The sequence below is a fragment of the Ursus americanus genome, chromosome 9 (assembly GCF_024610735.1).
Source record: "Ursus americanus isolate L20-20 chromosome 9, mUrsAme1.1.p, whole genome shotgun sequence".
NCBI classification, from domain to species: domain Eukaryota; kingdom Metazoa; phylum Chordata; class Mammalia; order Carnivora; family Ursidae; genus Ursus; species Ursus americanus.
In genome coordinates, this window is record NC_142135.1 from 15,635,654 (window position 1) to 15,660,001 (window position 24,348).

Consider the following 24,348-nt stretch of genomic DNA (forward strand, 5'->3'; position numbering starts at 1 on the left):
TGGACCTTTCCCAGTTTTCCTGCATGCCATCCCATCGCTCACGCTTTGGTCTCAGGTGCTCTTTGCTGAACTGCAACATCTAGCCAGCGTCTTGCCACATGCATTCTTTTTTCAGCAAAGCGCTGCGAATTTGGGCCTTTGGGAAAGCAAATCATATTTTTCAATTTCCTGATACATGAGCCGAGAAATTGTGGATTTTTCACTTTTAGTGAAATATCTCCGAATGACATCTTTCTTCACAGCTGATACGAGTGAATACTATCAGGAAAAGACCAAGGTGCATTTTGTGGTTTTTCATGTTAATAACCCCTGCGCTGTCAAGTGTCAGCGTGAGATTCTTATCATAGGGCGTCCTGGATAAAGCTCTTTATTGCATGTCATCATTTCTGCTTTCTGTGATGAAAGTAATGGCTGCTCCTTAAAATATTTTCCATGGAGCAAAGTGGTAAAATGATTCAATATTCTGCTTTCTCTTAGAATATAAGAAGGCTCGCCAAGAGATAAAAAAGAAGTCCTCGGATACACTGAAACTGCAGAAGAAAGCAAAAAAAGGTAACTCTCCAAATTCTGCCATTAATAGCGCTACTTTGGGAAAATGAGCACGTGCTTGGTTTGTCTTTGAAGCAGAAAGCATTCGATTCAGACTCTGTTGCATGTGACGGCCCTGGGGAGCAGGAGCACATAGAATCCATCTGAATTAAAGTTCTCGAGTGCAGAATATCTATTAATTTGAGGCCCTTGCAAAGTTGTACTTGACTTGTTCCCTCCCCCCACCTTTGTCTCCAGAATTTGACAGTTTCCATGCCTATTGTGCGTTGTAATGAAACCTATAAATTTCTTGGAAGCCTTGGGATAATGCATAAAAGCCTTCATGCAAATGTCCTCCAGTAATTATTACAGAAATTATGTCCTTTTCTCCTCCATCTTTCACAGCCTATAATCTCCGAAACCCTTTATTAAGCCTTGTAAGAATGTTAGAAATGGCTGCAGTGGGAGCCTGTGCTGTGTAGAGATTTTTCATGGTGTTTGTGAGTGTCGGGGCTCTGTAGGGAAAACTAGACTGGGGCAGCGTGGCCCTCTGCCCACCTCCCTGCATACTGTCGTCCACACATTGGCCCCCTGTCAGATCCGTGACCCAGCTCTGCTTTTCCAGCGTGGACTGGGAATGTGCAGAGAAAAATCTAGCTACGTCCACTTTGCAAGCATTTGTGACCTATTCCTAAGACCTAAAATCTAGGGACTCGAACTTGAGAAAGTGACATTCTTTCCAGACTATTCTTCTTGGTACCAGGTTTTTGAATTTGTTGTCTTACAACTGATAAAATGTTTTTGTTTTTCCCATAAGGCTGCTCTGTGTTTAGTGCTTGTTTGGGACAATGTTTGGGACAATTTTTAGGTAGAAACACCCAAAACCAAATTTCCTCTTTTCCTAAATGGGCAGTTCTTATTTGGAATTAGAAGAAAATACATTCAGAGAGATGGAATAGCTTGGTGGAAGGGGGGCAAGGACTGGACAAAGTTTTTTTTAAGCTTTGACATTTCTCAAAAATGTCTTCCCAGTTCTTATAAAAACCATAAAACCATTTCACGATAAGGGCAGAATTTTCACCCATAATCAGATTTTCTGTCAGTATTGGCCTCACTCATTTGTTTTGGATGTGTTTTCTTGGTCTTGGTGCTTTTCGAACACGCAGCGCACCTGGGAGCTAGCATTGGACAAGTAACAGGGTTTGCAGCCAGTAACATTTTAGTGAGTCTAGAGGTAAATGCTTATAAATAAAACGGCCATCATTTCCATCGAATCTGGGGTCGAGAGCTGGCTGGTAAAAATTCAGAACTGATTTCCATGTTGTTGACAGCTTGGCAGCTTTGAGATGAAAGGGATTTGGAAGGAAGGCCCAGGGAAGACACTCACAGGTTGGGAAAGGTTTGGGGAGGTTTGGTAAAAAGGATGAGGGAATAAAAAGTATCTGTTTTCCCTTAGCTGTTCCAGAGTTCCCTTTCCAGAGGCCTTAAGTTCTTGGCTGCAGTGATAATCCTTTTATCTGAATTCTGCTTGGAGGCTGAAATAGTCCTCATCTGTCACTCAAAGTCCCTGGCATTGCCCAATTAGCAGAATTTGGACATACAGGGAAAGCCTGATGGGTTGATTGCAGTGCAACACAAAAGGAAGTTTCTGGCAATTAGACTTGCCCAAGCACTGGCTCAGGCTGCCTAGAGAGGATAATGAGTTCCCCATCAAGGCACCCGAGAGAAAGATTCAGGATGCCTAGGGTGCTGGACTGTGTAACATGAAAAGACGCTTCTGGTCCCAGGACTCAGTATAATTGGCATTTGGTTGTGAGGCTTCATGGAGCACTTGGGCCTGAAGGCAGAGAACGGAGGCTATGACCAGGGCTTTCTGGAAGCATTCTCTCTCAGCCCTAGCCATATAGCTGGTACTGTCAGGCACCATGTCCTTCCAGACAAGGTGGCCATGGTGGTGTAGTTATGTACATGCGCCAAGTCAGATCAGTTGCTTGGAATGTTCCAGATGATTTTCTAGTTAGTTATTCCGGAGTACAACCAGAAAACAGTTTTCTTTCTTTTCCTTTACAAAAAATTTTTTTTCTAAAATCTATAAGTGCATTTTTTTTGACCGAGCACACACATTCGTGTATATCTGGGGTGCATGGAACCTTCTAGAAGGCACCAGAGTCCTCATTCTGACTGTTTATATAGGAGTGCTCTCCTAGAAGGTGGATAGCCTGAGGATAGAGCAGGAATGCTACAAGTTAAGGGCCAGCAGAAATCTGGTTATTTGAGGCTTCCAGTGATTTGGGGTCTGGTTACCTGAAGTTTCTCTCCCTCTCGGCCAGAACTCCTCTAGAGGCATCTGAATTACCTCCCACAGGTGGTGGCTTCCTGGACTCTTGGCTTAGAAAGCATTGGTAGTTTCTTCTGAGATTTACACGATGTGTTAAGATAGACCCATGTGCAGATACTTTTTTTTTTTCTTTTTTGGTCCTGATAGAACTGAGTCTGATAACCAATTCCCTTTTCATGTGTTTTCAGGATATCACCAAGCAGCTTTCTGCCGTGCCTTTTTAAAAAACTGTGATCTTTGATCTAAAAATCCTTCTGACTCTCCTTTTCAAAATTTCAAATGCCTTTTGTGCATTTAAGCATGGTGGTAGCACTGCCTTTGACATAGGCAGACATAATGGGACCTCATTTTTGTATGTGACTAATTTACTTTAATTTTCACTCTGCAGATATCACCTTTTGTCACACACTTTTTGGACTCTTTTTTTTTTCTCTATAATAAAGATAGTGGTACTTTATAATCAAAAGGTATTTAAATATTACCATCAAAAAAAAAATTTCGAATGTTCTTTGGGGGATTTGGTTAGATTTTATCTCAAAACCATTTTAAAGCAGGTGTCATCTGCTCCAGCTGTGGGTGAGTGTACCTATTTTAGTGGAAGGCAGGTTTACCGAACACCTACCAGGAGTCAACGCTAGGCAGATGTTGGGGGCTGCAGAGATGGTACCCTCCCTCGGAGAAGTTCCAGGCTGATGCCCAGGGTTAGGGACCCAGGGCAGAGCCAGCCTGATTGACAGGTAATGGGGAGAAGACCAAGGCAGTGGGAAGGTAGGGACGTGGCATGGAGCTGACCCAGTAGCCCGAGCTCTAGAAGGCATCCTATGAGTCCTTGTCAAGCCCGGCTGCTTGATGTCAGCTCAGGTTCCAGAGCTGGCCGAAACGTCACTGGGGAAGTGAGCGTGGATGGAATGTGGGAAACATGTTCTGTTCTTTGCTTGCTTTTGCCACCTTACTGTACAAAGTCTGCAGCCTTACTTCTTATTTAATTAGCTCCCATGTCCTATTAATTTAAATGTAAAAATTAATTACGGTCAAACCTTCTGTTTCCATCTGGAACTACTGAAAGCTTATCAGGACTTTCTTTGAGGCTGCTAAAACTGGAGCGTCTTATTGTATTAATCCTGTTAATACTACTATTTCCGTAGTTCAATCTGTCATTTTTGACCAGAGGCTGGGAAAAGCGAATACTGTAACCCTAATAAACAGACTCACAGAGGTCCAGACAAACACGTTATTTGCTCTTCTACTAAAATTTTAACTTTATTTATTTATTTTTTTTCATTTTTCACCTCAGCTTAAATTTTGTTTCCTGGGTTTCCCTAATTACTCTTCAAGTTATAATAAATTATACTTGAAAGATTTTCTTGGTAAAGCATCTTAATTGGCTTCTTTGGGGAATATAGTCTTCATCTCTCTTCTTAGAAACTGTGCCGTGATCTCTAGGGGGTGATGCTTGCTAACGAGGAAGGTTTGTGTTTAGAGGAGAAAGAAAAGTATTAGCAAGTCAGGGAAGAAAGGGACCGTCGATGCACAGCTCTCAGTGGAGGTGGGTTTAATTGCCCCGATAGAAAATCTGGTGGCAAGCCACGAACTGTGTAACACATGAAAGGAAGGTAAGACTGCTGCTCGAATCCCAGTTTGACTTTATTATTTTCCTTTTTGTGTCAATTGTGTATCCTGCACTTTCTCACCGTGCGCCCCCCGCCAGTGGACGCTCTGGGTAAGTCTACCATCCCGACTCTCTGGTGGCTGGTCACGATGTGGTCCTTGCTGTGGGCTTTCCGTGGTTGTCCAGACCTATGCTAGTTGCCCAAGTCTTCCTGCCAGCTCGGAATAATCAGTTGTGACTACTTAATTTGCCATAACTTCAAGAAAATCGTGTGTGTGTGTGTGTGTGTGTGTGTGTGTGTGTTAATCATTTTCTTTCTTCGGTGTTTGGCCCTTTCACGGGTTAGCCCAACATCCTGAGGGCCTTTGCATCATCATAATTCAGTATTAGACTCATGGAAAAAAGAAATACAGAGTGATTTGCACAGGAAAGAAACATATTTATGCATACATATATATCTGAGTATATATATGTATGTGTGTATTTATGTCACAAAACGTGTAGAACTGCACTAAATAAACCCTCAAAATAATCCCCAAATCAGATTTGGTTGTATTAAGCTAGCAAAATTTCTTTAACTTTGTCTCCCTAGGACCATCTAGTGCTTTTCAAAATGAATAATTCGTGGTTTAAAAAAAATCAAAAGTATTTCTTATTTCAGTGGAGTTTGTGAAATGTTTCATTTCAAAGGTATCATATCTTCCAATTCAATAATCCAAATGATTCTTCTCGACTGAATGTTGACCTTTATTCTCTGGGTGATCTGCTTTTGGAGTCTCGTGGCTAGCCCTCTGTCTCAGAAAGGTCTGTCTGTGAGGTGTCCGTGTGGTTTATCTTGCCTTCAGTGTGCCTGAGTGTTCTCGGAGAACATTTTTACCAATCAGCTCCAGAGAGGTTTTTGAAATGGAATCTGTCATCTCCAACAAACCCAGATGGCCCGGGTCTCCTATGACAGTTGGGGGGCCGAGAGGGTCCGCTGTTGTTCACACAGGACATGGCCCTGCCTCAGTTTCCCCTCATGGCGACATTGGCCTCGTTGTTCCCTAACTTTATAAGCGATGATCTTCTCCAGTCCTCAATGTTGTGATTGTGAAACACTCACAATCTTTAGTGTACTTTTGGGAGGAAGGTAAGACAGCCACTTTTTTTTTTTGCATATTATTATGATAAAATTTATATAACCTAAAAGTCACACTTTAAAGTGTACGTTTCTGTGGCTTGTAGTACATTCACAACATTGTGCGACCATCACCACTGTCTCATTCCAGAAGATTTGCACCACCCCGAAAAGACACCCCTGCCTTTTGAGCAGCGACTCCACATTCTCCCTGCCCCCAGCCCCGGACACCCACCCATCTCCTTTCTGCCTGTATGGATTTGCCTCTTCTGGACGTTTCATATAAAAGGAACTGCACAATAGGTGTCGTTTCGATCACACAGTTTTACTAGAACCTTCTAAGAGCCTGGTGTGAGTCCGTCTGTGGAGCAAACTGGGCATTTTATTTGCTTTGAATGATGGGCAGTAGGGTTGGGGATGAGGAAAGAAACCGCACAGCCCCCTTTGGCTCTGTCGTGTAAACTCTGCTCCTCTCAGGAGAAATTGCCACAGTTCTTTCTGTTTCTTTCTCTTGCAGGGTCCAAAAGCTAAACCACAGTGACATGTAATCATAGCCATGAACTTGGGCATAAAGACATAAGAGAGCAGTATGGCTTGAAGCCCTCCTAAATTTTTTTTTTTACAAGTTTTAAATCATTTTTGAACCTGGACATCTACATTTTAACAGTTTCACACTAGTTAAATTGTCCTGGTTCAACGAGAGAAAAAAATATAGATGAAACTCTCATTTGGTCTAGTTAGAAGTATTTACCTTGTGAACCCTGGGTTCCTGCATGAGCTTGGCTCAGGGCCTCCATGAGGGAAGGAATTTACAACTCAAAATGTATTCTGCCAGGGATACGCCACCCCCTCGAGGAATTGGGTCTCTAGTGGAAGTAAACCAGCTTGTTTAATCCGGTGTGCTCAGCTCTCTGAGGAGTGTGAGCAAAAGATAGAGCAGTGGGCGAAGAAAGAGGAACTCAGCTCAGCTTGGGGGTGGGGAGGTGATAGGAAGATGGGAAGGGGTCAGCTGGTAGAAAGTAGGGCAAGGGATGTTCAAGGGGGAGGGGACAGTATATGCCAACATACGGCTGTCACTGGAATCCTGGTCAAAGGTGACCGTGTCCCGAGGGGGCACCCTGAGGGCAAGTGTGTGTGCTACCCTGAGTTAACTTTTCAGGAGGCTGCCGGTCTCCCTACAGGTGAACTGTAGCCATATGAGATCCACAGGGATTCCCCCCTCGCTCAGCCTCAGCTCCCCGGCTACCCCGACCTGCCTCCGGATGGTTCCATGACTAGGCCTCGTTTCTTCTCAGACCCCAAACTGGACTAAACTTCTTCACCATCATCTCCCTCTTTCTTAGCGCCTGTGCAGTGCCGAGTGCCTTCCACCACGAGCGTGGTTTACGCGTCCCACGGCCACATCAGGCGTATGCGCACATCCCCACGTGTGTTTCTTCTGTACCTACAAACCCGGCAGAAACCACTCTCCGAATGCCCCTGAGACCTGCAGTCAGTGTGGGTCGTTGTCCCTGCCTCCGTGGCACAAACTGGATGGGTCCGGGTCTGGGTCTCTTCCAGCCACCCCTGCCTTTGGTTCTGGAAGGGGATAGTTCTAGGAGCCCTCTTCCCCACAGGGGGTTCCCACCTAAAAATCTACAGTCTGAGCTGTTAGTGGGTCGCCTGGCGTTCTTGGCTGGCACGGGGCAGAAGACGTCCTTGCTCTGTTCCTGCTGCTGAGCACGAGAGACACCCGGCCGCTCAGAAGTTGGCGTGGCTGGCACGAGGAGCCCCGCACGGCTGTCCACTGCCTGTGTCCTGGGTGTGCCTCTGAAAGTCGCCCGGAGTAGCCATCCCCTTAGGACCTCCTGGGCCACTGGAGTCGGGATGGAGCCGAGAGGGCCCCCCCCCGCCCTGCCCGGCTGCTTCTGGCTGTCTAGGTTCCGAGACCTGGCCCTAGAAATTGACTGCTCGTTGCGGTCACCACCTCACTAACACGTGTGGGCAGTCGCACAGCAACAACCCAGCCACTGTCCTTCCTGAATACTGTCGTAGGTGGTGGGGGGCTGGCCCGTGGTCCAGCTGCTTCCCCCGTCTGCGCTCACACCAGTGCAGATGGTAAAGGTGTACTTACTTTGGGCCTGAACAAATGACTGCTGTCTGTGGAAATGGAAGCTGGAACAGTCCCTTCCGAAGTCGGGGGCAGGTGATGGCTCCAGCCTTCGGAGGTGGTTTGGCCAGGTGCAGTCTTGCGATGTGTCTGGGGATTTGGATCCAACTGTAACTCAGGGGGGAGGCTGTTGAGTCTCGGCTTTGTCCCAGGCTTGGGGAAGGCATTCCAGGAGCACACACATTTAAGTATGCAGGAAATAATTGAATGGGTACAAGTCTTACTTAACGGGAAAACCTGTGTGACATGGACAGGGAAGGACTTTGTAACTAGGGAGCGACGGCCTGACGGAGGTTCTGGCCCTCGGAAACACCGGATAGAGCACGCAGCAGAGCAGAAGCGAAAGGAGCAGCCGGCGGGTGACACAGCCGGCCCTGTGAGGCAAAGCCCAGGGCTAGCGGGCTGATGGGGAAAAGCACAGCCTGGGACAGCCCGACTCCTTCCACCTTGGTGGAAGCAGGAGTGATGAATTTTCCTTTTTATACCTTGTGTGGCATTCGGGAAGGCTGTCCCTGCCTGAAATCAGTAGGGACGTTGGAATTTAACCCAGGAAACTCCTGCAAAGGGCTGTTGCATTGGAGAAGAAAGCAGGTGGTCCTCAGAAGCTGGGGGGGATTCGTTCGCCATATTTCACAGCTAAGAATTGTAGGTAAAAACAGGCCACGCAGACCCCCCCCCCCCCCGCCCGGAGGCCCAGAGCTGTGAATCCCCTTCCTTTGCAGAGCTGATCACTGAGAAAGCCTCACCCCCACGCAGCTCACCAGGGGCCTCGCCTGTGGCTCTGATTACGGATGGCTGACCCCAGGAGCTGAAATGCCAAGCTGTCCCTTGCACAGTGACACTGTTGTCATGGGCTGGAACTCCCGGCTTCCCTGCGGCTGCACTCAGGAGCCAAGGGAGAGGTAAAAAGGCTGTGGTAAAAGAGAGGTGTTTACAGTGGCCTGGAGGGGGTACAACAGGAGTCCAGTGGGAAGGCCAAGAATTGAAAGAACAGCTTGCTTGAAATACTGATTTCTTGCACAGTGTGGGTTTCACCTCCTTGGCTGCGGGTGCGGGGCGGGGGTGTGTGCGGCCGGTCTGTGTCGCTAGAGCTGCAAGCCAGTCTCGGTGTTCACGGGGCTAGTTGGTTCCCATCTGGTGGCCTCTCTCTCGTTCATAAACGTCCTCCCGGGAGACTGTGATGAGCCCCGCGCAGCAAGCCATTGAGGGAGATAGGTATGAGTGCCCCCCTGCCCCCCGCTAGCCCCCGCGGGCAGCTAAGGAAGCAAAAGTGGCCTCTGCCCCCAAGCTGTCCCCAGGGTGACAAAGGCATTTATGTTCTAACATCAATTGTCTGACGCCTATGACTGAGCCCAGTTCTGACACTAACTACCCAGAGTTAGCATAGATCCCAGAGGCTAAGTGCTCAGTTCCACAAGACCACCCCCACTTCAGTCACTAGCCACAAGTGGGGGTCCCCAGGCTTTGGCCTGGCCAACCTCGAAGTCAGGGTTTCCTGTAGACTCCCCTCAGGTTTGCTAATTCGTTAAAACGACTCCCAGAACTCAGGGAAGCACTGTACTTAGGATGACTGGTCTGTTCTAAAGGATACAGATAAACACCCCGGGGAAGAGATACACAGGGTGGTGGGGTCAGGGTGGGTGCAGAACGGCCGTGCCTCCCCGGGCGTACCACTCTCCCAACTCATCGGAATATTCCCCAGCCAGGAATTCCTCCTGAAACCGGCTATTCACGTTTTTACCTCGGCTTCATTATGGAGGCACGATTGATTAAGCATTGGCCATTGGTGATTGAAAGCCCATTCCCTCTCCCCTCCCTGGAGGTCAGGGGTGGGGGCTGAAAGCTCAAACCTCGAATCCTGTGGTTGGTTTTCCTGGCCAGCATCTCCCATCCTGAAGCTATCTAGCCCCCTACGCTCCCTGTCACCTCGTTAGCCTGACGGAGACATTCCTGCCATTCTGGAAATTCCAAGGGTTTGGGGAAGTTCTGTGCCAGGAACCAGGGCAAAGACCAAGTGTGTGTATATTTGCGTTGTGTTCTGAGACAACACACTAACATCTTATGACAACTCTGACATGACAACATGACAACAGTTCGTTATGAAGAAAGTGCTGGTGCTTACACAGGAGGCAGGGGCTGGGTTTTCCTTGGGGGAGCTCAAGGTTTCCAGGAGGAGACAACACTCAAACCGACTCCTGAAAGTTGAGTCAAGAGTGTCTGCAGAGAAAGGGGCGGATGGGAGAAGAGGGGAGCAGGCACTCACAAAATCCGCGCGGCTGGAAGCTGGAGGGTGGTTCCATTGACGTTTGACTCAGTTAATGCTGAGTGGTGCCTGCTAGGCGTCCTGTCGGGCTACACGCTGGGGTCACGTTCTCCCCGTGCTGAGGGAAGATGGAAGAATGTGCTGTATATATCGAGACCTTACACGGGCGGGAGTGGTCTTGACTCTTCCTCAGGTGCAGGACTAGGCACAGGTGAGCAGGCTGACGGGTCACAGCCTTTTTCCACGTTAAAGACGTGGCTTTCAAGACTGTGAAGCCCTTGTAGGCTCGTTGGCTTCTAGAAAGTTCTTCTGTGACTGTGTGCATTTGGATTAGGTAGTGACCCAGCTGGATGCCCATTAACAGGTGGCTGTTGTCCAGGCAGGAGGTGACCGTGGCCAGGGCTCAGGGAAGTGGCCACAGGGATGGAGAGAGACGGGGGTTCAGGAGCTTTTTAGGGGAAATGTGAGAAAGAGGAGGTGAAGGGGAAGCAAATTTCAGGCAAACAGGTGATGGATGGGAGAGTATGTCTTTGACCATGGAGGAGGAATCTTCTCAGTGACACGAGGATTCTGAGATACCACGGGTGCTGAGCCACAGGTTGGCAGGGGACATTTCCTGGTTGTCCTTGGAGCTGTCTTTGCTTCGATTACACAGCTGATTGCTCGGGGACCAGCGAATCCTGATGACGAAACTCCTGCCTTTCCTGAAAGGATGATTGGATGTTATGCATTTGTGCACAGCACAGAGGACATTGCACCTGAAAGCCCCTTTGAAACAAGCCCGAGTGCCCTGTGCCCTGCATACTGTCCCCTGCCGAGGCGCCCGGTGCGGGGAGGATGGCTTGAGAGATGCCAACAGCATCGGACTCCGAGTGATCACCACACACCGGGTGCCGTGCTAGTACTGTCTCAAGACCACCGTGCGAGCTGGGGACTGCTATTAACATCGCACAGATAGGGGACACGGAGGGCACAGCCTGGCAAAAGAATAACAGAAATTGAGTTTGAAAAATGCTAGGTCAAAAAGCCTTCAATCCGGTCTGATCGAATCTATCAATCTTTTGATTTCTAGTGGTTTTTCCTTTGGGGAATCACTCAAAAACTGCTACAGGGTAGCCGAGCAGAACTGTACGTGGATAGCAAGGACAGCCGCCTTTTGATGGGAAAGGGGAATTATCATTGCAGTTCTCATCCCCAGCCTCGCCTTGGACATCCGTTTCCGTATTTGTATCCCAGATTTCAGTATTTCTATCCCATATGATTTGTGAGCTAGAAAAATGTGAACAAGTGGGTGCCTCTGATTGAAGTGCGGTGTGCTTGCGTGTGTGTGCATGCATGTGTGTGCGTGCGCGTGCATGTCAGGGGCAGGTGGAAGTCACTTTGTGGGATTCTGCTAGTTTCCCTGTACTTCTGTCCCAGGAGGAAGAGATGACTTTGGGTATTCTCCTGACCCTGGTCTTGACCCAGTGTGTCCTGGGTTGGTTGTCTGTCAGAAAGCCCTTTGCCTGAGAATGTGTCTGGCTTGGTTCCGCCAGAGCTCAGGTGTGGGCTACAGTGTGTGTGTGAACGGCTGGGAGGTTCCAGATCACGCTCCTCACAGCTGACTGGCTTTTTACTTTGGGCTGTCGAGGACATAGAGCGTGTAGCTCCTTGTGGCTTGTTCGCGGGGTTCATGCTTGCTGTGGGCATGGAGTACGGAGAGCATGGGTTTCTGAACAAGAAAGACCTCCGGGTGAGTCTGGCCGCACTCATTCCTCGCTCGGTGGCTCTGTGCACGCCACTTTGCCTCCCTTGGTCTCAGTTTTCCCCTCTGTCCGTGGAGGGTATTAACTCCTGCCTTGAACATTGATGTAAAGATTAAGGAAAATAAAACATAAAATGTTTGGAAGATATAGCATCTTCATATCATTCCGGATAGCTTGGTAAACTCTCCCTACTAAATTAAAATAAAAAAAATCCTTTCTCCTTTAGGGGTGCTGCTTTGGACCCTGACATTGTACCCATTATTGGTACTTTGTCCCAGCAGCATTTTCTGTAAAGAGAATCGTGCTCTGACTTCTGGGGGAGTAAAGGACTCCTGGCTGTTGTTAGAATTCTCCAGTATGAATACAACCAACACCTGGAAACTGGCGGTAGGGGAGAAATAGTCTCAAGACTAAGGTGACTTTAGTTTTAGAGAAAAGGTCATAAGCGAGTCTTTGCTCAGGAATTTTGTCTGGAAAGCCCGCTGTGGCTGCTCGGCAGTCCTGGGATTGGTGAATTTTATAGCGTTAGGCCCTTTAAGGACAGGATGGTCGAGGCCAGTGAGCAAACTCGGGCCAAGTTATTCTGTCAGTGCCTCGTTCATTCGCAGATATCTGGGTGCCCATCTTCCAGGCACACGTGCTGGGTGAGAAGGTACATCCCTGAGCAGAAACCTTCATGGGGTTCCCAATCAGTAGGGCAGACTGGCATCAGTCGAAGACCTCGAAAAATAAAGATGGAATTTATACTGGGAGCTGTGTCCTGTGGGATCCATGTAGGGGACTTCCGAGATCAAGTAAGAAAACCCCAGTCGGGTGAGAGAGTTCAAGAAGGACTTTCCTGAAGGCTGGAGAGTTGCCAGGTGAACAGGTGCTTAGGTGGGTGCGAGGAGGAGAGCGCGTATGAGGATGGGATGGAGCTGGACCCCGGACCCCAGAGAAGGGCCTGTGCAGTGGCGGAAGGAGGGAAAGGAGCGTGTAGCCGGAGAAGGCTCTAAGAGGCTGCCAGTGGGTGGGCTGACCTGGGCATGCCCTGCAGGGCAGGCGGTGTTGAAGACATTGGACTTTTCTTGAAAGCACCAGGAGCTGTTGAAACGAAGAGGTACTTTGCATTTCGCAAGTCATCTGGCATTGTGCTGGGCGGGCATAGGAGGTGACAAATTAGGGGACGTTGTAGCTGCCCAGGCTAGACATGGAGCTGACCCAGGGAGGGAGGCCATAGCAGAGGAGAACCGAGAGGATGGAGTCCAGTCCCATGGGAGCTGGAGCGGCCGGCTGTGCGGGGCGAGTTGGCATGGGCTCCCCGAACATCGCCAGCAGGAGCCCCGTGAACGGGCTGTACTGACTCAGCACCCATACAGCTCTGGATTGTGTCCTAAAACCGGTGCGTCCAGCTAGGACATAGAATAATTTCTTCCACAGCTTTTTTATAAATATAATTATATGTTGTGTCGGTGAATTTAAGAAATACACAGTGTGTTGTTTTTAGGTTATGATATATCCTGAATGGAGATGGACTCAAGTGCCTATGATTAAGCAGTTTTTAAAGTTTATACTTACTTTAGAATACTACAATTTGAAAGTCCTTTAATTATAATATGGTACATATTTAAGATAACTTTGCTGTAATTATAGAATAATTGAAATTTTTATTTATCAGATTAGAAGACACTTGGTTCCGTCACTTTGCATTCCTATGGACGTATATGCTTAACAGTCAGTGTTAATTACTTGCAGATAGAAATGTGCCTTATATCTTGTGAAAGGAAGGGAAGATTCACGTTTTCATAATTTCTTATAATTATAGGCTGATAGGAAGAGAAATTGCTGCCGTAATCGGAGCACATCCCAGTGGGCTTGGTCAAGCACTGTGGGTTTTACTCTATCTTCCCGACTCCCCCCACCCTCGTCCGCAGCAGTTGAGAACATTCTGATGCCTGGGGCTCTTCGTGTTTTGTTAGAACATCATAGAAGAGATGGAGAGACTGAAAGAGTACTTAGACCAGCCCTAAACCCCTCGGCCTCCCCGTGCAGGGACGGAGAGGGGCCAGGCGGTCTCACAGGCTGCAGAACAGCAGGGAATGTTGACAAAGCCTCTCCCGGAGGAGCTTGGCTACCAGAGGCTTGTGCCCGGACACCTTCGGTGCATGTGCACTCAGCTGCACAAACCAGCAATTCAAGAGGGGAAGAGAAGGCCCCCGTTTCTCATAGGGCCGATGACACCCCAGCCTTCCCTCCTAGAGCATGTGCCCGCGGACAGTGGGTGTCCTTGGTGGGGAGCACCTGTCCCCTCCCTGGTCAGCCCCCGGTGAGAAGGGGCGCGCGCGCTCTCAGGTCTCCTATCACTGCAGACGCGTGAAACCTGGGGTCTGGGGCCAGGTTTACGTGTGAGGATGATGCCCCCCATCCTTGGGGAGGAGCCCGAGGCAGTGGTGGGGAACCTGGAGTTGGTGCTAGAATTATCCTGAGGGGTAGGCAGTGACTAATTGGAGGCGGTCAGCTTGGACGTAGGCAGACTCTCCCATTTGGAATTGTTGGATCAAATCCCTGTGCGGAATTCACTCCTGCCTGTTGCAGCCATCATGCGCCTGTGCTCCCTTGGCTCGCGAGAGTTGTGCACAACCGTGTTCACTGTGCTTTACCGCCGTCCAAGGCTTTTTCAGGGGTGACCTTTGAATTCACAGGATTTTTCCCTCTCTGTGCTCACCTACAACTTCATTCTTGCCCAGGAATTGACTTTTCCTTAATAAAACCCAAAGACCTTTTCCGTTGGAATGTTCTTGAAGCCGAACCACCTCTTGCTCCAAATTAAGCTTTCTCATCTGCTTATGAGAGAAAACATGGAACATATTCCTCCTTTCAAGGCAATTTCCCCAACCCTTTCCTTCTTCAAACCAAATAACACATTTCATTTAACGTTCTCTACATCATTTTAAAGAAGGGCAAGGGGTGACTGCTCAGGCCCCTTGCTGGCAGGCAGGTGGGGCTCCTTCCTGCGGCTGAGGCCGTGGGACAGAGGAGGATGAGTCCAGCATCCAAGGAGTGAGCCGTGTGGGCTCTGTCCTGCTCTCCGGCTTTCCCAGAATGACACTGGACAAGCCCCTCACCTTCTGGAGGCCTCTGCCTCTACTGAAGCAGGTTGGACAACCCCGAAGTTCCCCTCCATCTCTAACGTTCTGTGGTTAAAATGACCATGTTTTGAGCACCTGCTGTATACACACATGACATTGCCGTGGGTAGGGGCTGGGCGGGAGAGTTCCAAGGCCCTGCCCTGAAGGGGTTTAGAAATTTTCTCTGTTCAGGTGATAGGTGAAGCCCCTACGTGGGGACAGTAGCACGGAAGCCTGTGAGCTGGGCTCTCAGGTCATCACCCCCTTGTCCCCCATACAGATCAAGTCTGCAGGTCCCTCTCCTTCCGACACAGTGCCTGTGTGTGTCTTCTAGTGTAACGAACTTTGTTTCCGAAGAATCAGATCGTAAATATTCTTAGTGCAGGGGCCATACAGTGTGTGTGCCACCGATTCCACTCTGCAGTCGTAGCAAGAGCGGGTGTAGACAGTGTATCAGCGAGTGGGTACAGCTGTGTGCTAATAAAATTTTATTTGTGGAGATAGTTTGCTGACTTGAGAAAGTTTGAGTTTAAAAGGTTAACACTCAAAAACAAACAAACAAAAAAAGGTTAACCCTCTGTCTTAAACTCTAGAAATGGTTGCCTCATTGTAACTGGGTCTGTGGACATGGCCAGACCGTTACCTCACACAGGATGGGCTCAGCACTGACCCAGGTTCTCACCAGCGGAGACCTGACTGTAGGGCTTTTTGTTCCCGGGCTTGTTTTGTAAGAGGGACATTCAGGACTCTCCACCAGGGAATTAAACTGACTGCCAAGAATTCCAAGGGGCCCCCCAGAGACAGGAGAGCTGGTGCTTGCCATCTTTGTCTTCAGGGACGGAAACTTCTGTCCAAACAGAGGCTCTTGGATTGAGGCTGACCCAGCAAAGCCAGCGTGTGCCCATTTTGGGAAACAACCACAGGCCCTCACCTTCTTCATCTCTTAGCCTCTTCAGAATGTTCTAAAAAGAAAGACTGCTGTCTGGCTGCCTCATCCTGGGGTTTTGTTGGCGGATGTCTCTGTGGGGTTGCACAAGGCAAGAAGGCAAGTCAGGAGGAGTCACCCAGGAAATCTTCTGGGAAGTCCGGGAGGAGGTGGTGTCCACTCTGGCCAGGACTCGAGGGAGGAAGGGCATTTGTTCCAGGGCTTTGTTCTGTTTGCAGGGAGAGGCGACATCCAACCGCAGTTGGACAGCGCGCTCCAGGATGTCAACGACAAGTATCTGTTGTTGGAAGAGACAGAAAAGCAGGCGGTCCGGAAGGCTTTGATCGAGGAGCGCGGCCGATTCTGCACCTTTATCTCCATGCTGCGGCCAGTGATTGTAAGTTAGTGGAAAGCTCTGGAAGGCGTCAACGGCCGGTTGGGAAGAGACTTTCCTTTATTGACCCGCCCATCATCAAGTCACGGGGAATGTGCTGTGCGTCAGGAGTCATGATGGCGGAAGGGCTCCTGTCAGCCAGTGATTCTCTACGGGTCTCTGCTGGCCATGGGGCCCCCTCCTTGTTCACGGTTCTTAGCACTAGGTATTCACTTACTCTTTCTCCCCAAGTCAAGAAGGCCTTGCAGAGTGGTTCTTAAGGTGTGGTCCCCAGGCCGGCAGCGTCCCTGGGGAACGGGTTAGAGATGCTGCTTCTGGAGCCCAACCCAGACCCTCCTGAATCCAAACCTCTGGGGGCGGTGACCCAGTCACCTGTGTTTTAAACAAGGCCTTCGGGTGGGTTTGAGACTCGGTGGCCCAGTTCAACACCAGTAGTGACCATGAGATTAATAATGGGAAGAGCCTCAACGAATCAATTCAGACTTAATTTTTTAAGTAAAGCATTTGTATACAAAAATCGAGAACTGCTGCTGCCGGCGTTCTTGAAGCTGATAAGAAGACACCAGCTCATTTCCCTCAGCCCTAGCAAAATATGAGTCATGCCTCTGAGCACAGAACTTCTCCGTGGCTCGTTCTTGCCCAGGCCTGCAGTCCCAGCTTGGCACTTCGGTGGAGTGAATGACTCCCTTCGGTAGTCTCCTGTTCCCGTCTCACATGCCAGTTATTAAGTTGGTGGAAAACACAAGAGAGAAGGGGGATACTTAACACTATAGCACACACGTGGGCCGTCTCAAAGATCTGTTATCTGATCTGGACCCAGATCACTCCAGCTCGGGTCAACCATTGAAGCTAAGTGACTTCAGAGCAGGGCCTCAGCCCATGGGGGGCTGTGCTGCAGGATCCTGTGAGAATATGCAGGCAGACCATCCGAGCAGGTGTGCTAGCCCCCCGCCCCCAGACCCTGCAAGGAAGGCCACGTGTTTGCTTTGACTTGCTCATCACTGTCCCGGGGGGGTACAGGTCACCCCATAATTATGGCAGATTCCTTTCTCCCTTTCTGTTTCCCGAGAGAGGGCTGGTACCTTCAGCACAGATGTACCAGTCTCGGGGTGCCTTTTCTGGAAAGTTGAAAGGGATAGACAATAACCCTAAGAAGAACAGTTGACCAAGACAAGGAAGTGAATCACTCATGATGACAACATGTTGTGAATTACTCTCCTTTAGGAAGAAGAAATCTCAATGCTAGGGGAAATAACTCACCTTCAGACCATATCAGAAGATCTGAAAAGCCTGACCATGGACCCTCACAAACTGCCCTCCTCAAGTGAACAGGTAGGAGTCGCGGCTTGAGCACTCGGGAGAGCAAACCAAAGACATAAAGGTTTAAGGTCTTGAGGGTTCCTCAAGGCATTATCCATTCAAAATCCTGTCTGTGTTTTGCAAGATGATGTATAGTCATCATCACTGTGAGCCATTATAGGACACCTGCTGTGTGCCAGGTAGTGTTCTAAGCTCTTTACATAGACTTCCTCAGCTAATCTTCAGTATTATTCCCATTTTATAGAGCAGGACAGTGAGGCACGGAGAGAGAAAGTCCCTTAACCAGGGTCACCTAGCTACTTAGTGGCAGAACTGGGATTTGAACCCAGCAGTCAAGAGCCCGTGGTCTTAACCACTGTGGTTGTCTGTCGTCTAGAAATAAACTCTTACAGGAACATGGCAGTGGTCTTGGTCATCGTCGTGAACCAGTCTCACTGGATTTCTCCCATTCTAATTAATTAATGCGTGAGGCTCGCTCTCATGAAAAAGATGACATTTTCATGCTTATTCATTTGGTTCATAGGACAGTAACATTATCTCAAGTGGGAATTGCTGATGAAGCTGGCTCTTGGCCTTTATTTAAAGTTCTTATTGCCTCCCTAGAGAACCAACTCCGAAGACCAACGCAAGGGTTTATATTTTCTGTTCTATGAAGTTGCTTTGTTAAAGCACAGCGGGCGTGTGTCAGCTCAGTAAACAGACGTTTGTGGGGCATCTGCTGTGAGAATGGAAGGCCGACCTCACGTGCAAGTGGTTACTTGTCAGGCAGGGGAGCCAGGTGCAGGAGTACCTGTGAAAACACTGGCTTTTGCTCTTGCTTCTGTCAGGTGTTAAAATATCAAGTCCTGGTCAGATAGGGCACGAGTGACCACTGAATCCCCAGCAGTTAAAATGCAAGATTAACAAATCCTGAAGCCGTGATTGAATGCGTAGTGCTTGAAGACAGAAGTGCTGTAAATTCTAGCCTGGAGTGTAAATGACTTGTAAATTGTTCATCTGTAACTATAAATCTCTCTCTCTCTCTCCCTCCCTCTCTCTCTAGACATTCACGGTCCCCTCCCCCCCACCAATTTTTTCTATTTTTGCTTGTGTCAGAAAAAGGATGAGGACATTGATGGATTGGTAGTATGGTTCTTTAATTTAAAAAAAAGACCTGAACAACAGTTTTTACATTACACCCCTGGATGATGGCAGAACTTTGATGTTATGGGTAAAGATTTGATGGATAAGGTTTCCCTGCTCAGCGACTCACTTACCCACTTGGCTCTGTCCCCGTAGGTGATTCTGGACTTGAAAGGCTCTGATTACAGTTGGTCGTACCAGACGCCGCCCTCTTCCCCCAGCACGACCATGTCCCGCAAGTCCAGCGTCTGCAGGTAAGTCAAACTGGACTCTGCTCCTGCTGATACATGAGAGAAGCATCTAGAATCATCCTGCCATCTGCAAAATTGTTCTCTAGCAGTTTTCTGTTTGACCATTCTTGGCTTGCTGACTGCAGAGTTCACTCTCCTCTTTGTGAAGGATGGGAGCTTCATCTTGTACCACTGATCCTTCTTGGGGGACTCGACCGATTGATCTTTTTCTTTGACTTTCCAAAGCCAAATGAAGTTCCCCTTCTTGCGAATTAGCATTGGGGGTAAAGAGCAGGTTGGATCTGCCAAATCTGGGTACTGTTGTGTCTCTGTGCACACTTGTGTGTGTCCTTTCATATTTGAGCAGGCATAGCAAACACTGAGCAGGGATTTCAGACTGGAAGATGCTACATCCTGACGTTCCGCAACCCAAAAATATTGGTTGCTTTGGTGGCCTCTTTTGTGGGCTGTGTGTGTGTCTTCGACAAATCTACTGGGTTTTCATTTTGGTAACCAAGAAAACTATCTCACTGGTATAAAACAAAATTGCACGAAAATCTTTCTCTCTTATAGTGTTAGCTTCGTTCGAAAATCCCGTTGCACTGACGGCATCGGCCATGAACTTGGTGGAGTGCAGTTGCCATGAGCGTCACTGTCAGTCCCCAGATGCCCTCTTCTGACTGATTGGCAGGGGGTGGGGGGGAAGAGGGGAAGCAAAAATTATGATAATTATCCCCAGCAGGAGTGATTTCCTCTGGCACACTCCCGTATATCCGTCAGAACATCCTCCCCGAGTAATTCTAGCGTAGGGCGGTCACACAGCCCTGACTACCACATTAGCTGTCAGCGTTGGCGACATTTGACGAGACTCTTGCCAGGAGCAGAAGCCACAAACTTTCTAATCCCGGGCTGGGTTGGTTGTTCTGTCCCTTCCGATACTTCTACAACTGCACTTTATATCTCACTTCTGGTTGTTGGGACCACGGAACTCTGTTCAGTTTTCTGGTTTTCATAATCTGAGGAATTAGTGTGCAGAGCATTGTTAGACCTGGAGATGGAAGCAGACAGAACACCCAGTGTGTATCCCTTCTCGACATCCTGTTTACTGTTCATCTCGGAAGCAAACAGCTCAGCATTGACTCCCTGGAGTTGTTGAAAGCTGCACACCTCTCGCCAGGTGTGCTGGTCACACCTGGCCCACAGATGTTATCCCACATTCCTGTCATCAGGGTAAAGCCGTTCATTAAAGCATCAGCTTTGCTAATAAGAGGTAAAGCACAGCGACACGAACACACTGAGTCGATTTGCTCATGTTCTTGATGATGGTCTCGAACCAGGCTCGCGTAGGATAGAATCACCTTGAGGAGGCCCTCGGCACCTGCACTCCCCAGGCGACGGTTGTCTGGGTTGCCCTTGGTTTCCTGGACCCAGATGGTCCATCTAAGGGAAACGCTTGACTCTTCTAATTGGGTGGCGTTGCAGCCTCGTGGTTTTTGCTACAGGGTCATGGGCTTCTGCGAGCCGCTGAGCAGTGAGGATTCGCCCCGTCTTGTCCTACCACAGACGTTAGGTCTCTAGCTTTGGTGGCAGATGACGTGCAGGACTGAGTAGCACGGTAGATTCTTTAGAATCATGGGCCTCCGTGCTAAGGACCCCTCGTGGGACCATCAGAGAAGTGAGTCCGGCAGACCCCCGGTTTATAATAACGCTAGTTTTCTCTCCCTTGCTCACGTGAAAAAACTTTTGTTTGCTAGCTTCATGATCTGGGGTTCTGAAAACTTGTCTTACCGTTCGCCCTGCTTCTCAGTGGCAGATAGCTGATTACATTATGTTCTCCCCCCACCCCATCCCCCTGTTTTTTGTTTCCCTCCTTCCTCCTATGCCTCCTCCTTTACCTTCCACGCCTGCCTCCCCTCTGCCGGCCCCCACAGCAGCCTGAACAGTGTCAACAGCAGTGACTCGCGCTCCAGCGGCTCCCACTCCCACTCCCCCAGCTCCCACTACCGCTACCGCAGCTCCAACCTGGCCCAGCAGGCGCCTGTCCGCCTGTCCAGCGTGTCCTCCCACGACTCAGGATTCATTTCCCAGGACGCCTTCCAGTCCAAGTCACCGTCCCCCATGCCGCCAGAAGCCCCCAACCAGGTAAGGGTGCCCTTGGCTCCAGAAGCAGCTGTGACGTCAAGTGCCCGGGCCACCAGCAGGGGCTGGAGCCAGAGACGGGTGTTGGCTCGGACAGACCCCTGGCCTCTTCCCACGAGAAACCTCTGGTTTAATTTTTCATCTTTAGATGTGTTGTTTCCCCAAAGGGTAAGAACTCTAAGTTGGGTTTGAAGCCTGTCTCCATGGTGGTGATGGTCAAGTCACCCTGTTAGTTGGGGGAGTTCTCTCATGTAAGTAGACGGACTCAAAGAAGTTGGGCCACCTTCTGGCATCCCTGTAAGTGTCCGGCTTAGCATGATGCTTCATTAATGACTTTGGTGCAAACAGTGGCCTGTCCTTCACCGCCATCTCTGCTTCTCTCTGAATGGTGGAGATTCTGTGCTCGAACGGTGCCTTGGAAACCTTCCTTGGCACTCTCCGGTTCCCTACAGCAACTGGTGTGAGAATGAGAATGAATCCTGAGAGCCCTTGCAGAGGAATTCTGTGGGCATTCTGCTCCTGGGAGAAGGGAAGGTGTTGCATCTTTCAACCACAGTTGGGTTGGGTGGCACTGGGGCCAGCCCAGCGGTTCTAGCTGGAGCAGGAGGCAGGAGCTGGACTGGGCATGTGGACACCCTCCGCCTGCTGCCCTCTCTGCCCTCTTTCCCCTGGTGTCAGGGGCCTGGCTTCCCACTCAGTAAGCAGCACAGTCGCAGACACCAGGAAGCGCCCGTACCCGGGGTGCCCCGCAGCACCGTCTGCTGGGGAGCGTGGTGGCTCGGAGCCTGCCGCACTCTGAGGCTCGCCACGGCCTGCAGTCCACAATCCTGGGGACTCAGAAGGTCATGTGCTTGTCTTGTTTATCCAGGCACCCAGTTCGCTTAACAGTCCTTGAATATCTCCTGTGTCCCCGGCACCACCCTAGGACCCCCCCATCCGTGTCCTTCCAACAACCACGTGGACTATTGTGATCCCTGTTTGTTGTGGAAACAGGCTCAGAGATGTGACTTCCGCACGTTGCACTATTGCGTGACCTGCAGGTCGGGGACCCGGAGCAAGGCTTTCTGGTGACTGATCCAGAGCCCTGTCTGTTCTTTCTCAGCCATGAGGCATCCTTGGAGGAGTGTTCCAGGGAGCACTTCGTGGAGAGGAGCAGCTGCAGTGTTTTGGGGATTTAAGCCGGAAGGTTACTTATATGACGTTGCTGAACCCAGAGGTTCTCAGCTCAGTGGTCCCTCTGGCATTTTTCAGCTGTCCCAGGCGACCGTGGCCTCGCTCTGTCTTCCTGGGACAGAGACTCGATTTCCCACAGAAATATTCAGGGCCAAGAGGCATGGCTTTACGTTCTAATGTGCTTGCCCTTGCGGGGGTGCTCCGGCTTGGTCCGTCAGGTGTCCCCTGCCTGTCCCCCGCCATGTGCACACCAACCCACACGGGTGCGTCTTGAAAGCAGTGTGAATGGTTGAAAGGAAAACAGGAATGTGCGATTCTTCCAGGGCTATTCCACTGTGCAGCCTGACTCTGTGTGTGTTTTTAATCAGCTGACAAATGAGCATGGTGTCGCGCGCTGAGGCTCCTTTCTCAGGAGAGGCCTTGCGCTCAGGCCTTCCCGTCAGAGACCGGGTGCGGGTCCGGCCGAAGTGAGGGTTCTGCCTCCCGTATTGGCGAGGGAAGCAGGAGGTGGCGTGACGGGATTTCCTGAAGTCTGAGCGCCGGTGCCCAGGACCTGCTTGGCTCGCAGCTCTAGGGTAGTTTTAATAAGCTCAGGGAGGCTGCAAAATTCAATAGAGAATTCTGTTTTTACAGAAAGGCATGACGGCTGCTTGTAATTGTAAGGTAGAGGGGAAGTTAAGGAAATCGCACAAATCACATAGGCCGGAGGATACAGTCTCCTGAAGGTCGTAATGGTACCTTATTTAGGACGCGAGGAGGGGAACATGCATCTCTAAGGGGCAAGATCCCTTCGTTGCTCCCCTCAGTCACATGGCTCTAAGTGAGTGCTGAGTGATGCCAGGTGTTAAGAATTCTCCCATTTTCGTCCACGGTGCTCTTTTCAAGTCGTACCTTAACCCACGTATGCCCAGGAGTGGGGCTGTGTCTGTGGTGAGGGTCTTGTCCGAGAGCTGTTCATTCCGTCAAGGCGAGAGGATCTTTAGGAAAAGTGAACAGAAGTCAGAGGAAATAGGAACCTGCAGTCCTTCGCTGGTTTCCTGGCTCTTTCTTTCAAGCTGAACAGACTTGAACTGGAGGGACCAGAATGAACAGCCCTGGCAAATGACAGCGATAACTGGCTTCTCTGTACACAGATGTACGCTTTCGTCTTCTCTTCATCCATTAGATAGAAAATCTCATTTCGTCTTCTTCTGTTAGGTATTACTGGTCCCTAAAGATGAAAACAATCGAGATTTAGATTAAGCCCAAGGTTCCTCCACTGAGAAGTGACAGAAACGTAACTTAAATCCGAACCCCTCAAACTTTGGATCCGGGACTGCTCACCAGAGCCCGAGCTGGAGGGGCCGCCAGGGCACCCGCCGGGGAGCCTGTCCTTGCTGGTTCCGCAGGTCCTGAGCAGCGGGGGGTTGTCTTGGAGCCTTGCTGCTTGCAGGATGGAGAGCCACAGCCCTGTCGCTTGGCAGTCTTTTTTTTTGGCAGTGAAAGAAGTGGACAGAAACATGAGTCTGGCCCCCTCGGCAGGGAATGCAGAAACACTTTTGGGGACATAACAGTGGACCCCAGTAGCGTTGGGCTTTAAGCAAAAGGACGAGCCAGAGGTTGCAGTTGGCCATGAACAAAACTTACAGCAAATACCTGGGTGTGCCCAAAGCAGCCTCCTAGGGAACCCAGCTTCTACGGAAGAGATGGTCATTGTCGTGCATCCGTTCAGTAATTCTGAGCACCTGCCAGGTGCCAGGACAGGACTAGAAAGTTGAGACGGATAGGTGAGCCCCCTGGCCCAGTCCCTGCCTGAGCTGAATGTCAGGAGACTGACCTGGGAGCACGGACCCTGGCCGATGCAGGGCGGGAGGTCCCGGCAGACTGGAGGTGTAATAAAGATGGGCATGAAGGGATATTGTCCCAAGTCAGACCTCCTTTCTCTAATGGCCCAGATCTCTCCAGATGCTTCCCCCTTCCCTGGACAGCCACTTGAAACATTGCACTGAGCTCAGGGCTTCAGTGTCCCAAACCTCAGAATCATTTCCCTGGGAGAGAAACGGAAAAACCTGTCCTGCAAGGATGCAGCTTCCTCGCTGGAAACCGCCCTTCATGGGTGCGGAGGCTGCATGGGACCAAGGGCACGGCCAGGAATTGGAGATGGAGCCAGAGCCCAAGCTGGTGTGCGTGTGTGTGTGTGGCGGGGGTGG

General features: G+C 49.8%; 1 protein-coding gene across 7 annotated transcripts in view; it reads left to right on the forward strand.

The window, feature by feature from the left end:
- MTSS1 (MTSS I-BAR domain containing 1) overlaps positions 1-24,348 on the forward strand; it is a 156,478-nt gene that overhangs the window by 124,455 nt on the left and 7,675 nt on the right. For 4 of the 7 annotated variants that reach the window (XM_045805656.2, XM_087864626.1, XM_045805660.2 and 1 more), the window contains exons 6-10: positions 478-552; positions 16,021-16,178; positions 17,400-17,507; positions 18,774-18,871; positions 20,779-20,989. In XM_045805656.2, coding sequence (XP_045661612.1) covers positions 478-552; positions 16,021-16,178; positions 17,400-17,507; positions 18,774-18,871; positions 20,779-20,989 — 650 coding nt within the window. The remainder of the gene's footprint in view (positions 1-477; positions 553-16,020; positions 16,179-17,399; positions 17,508-18,773; positions 18,872-20,778; positions 20,990-24,348) is intronic. The other 3 variants (XM_045805657.2, XM_045805661.2, XM_045805664.2) reach the window with 1 other exon arrangement.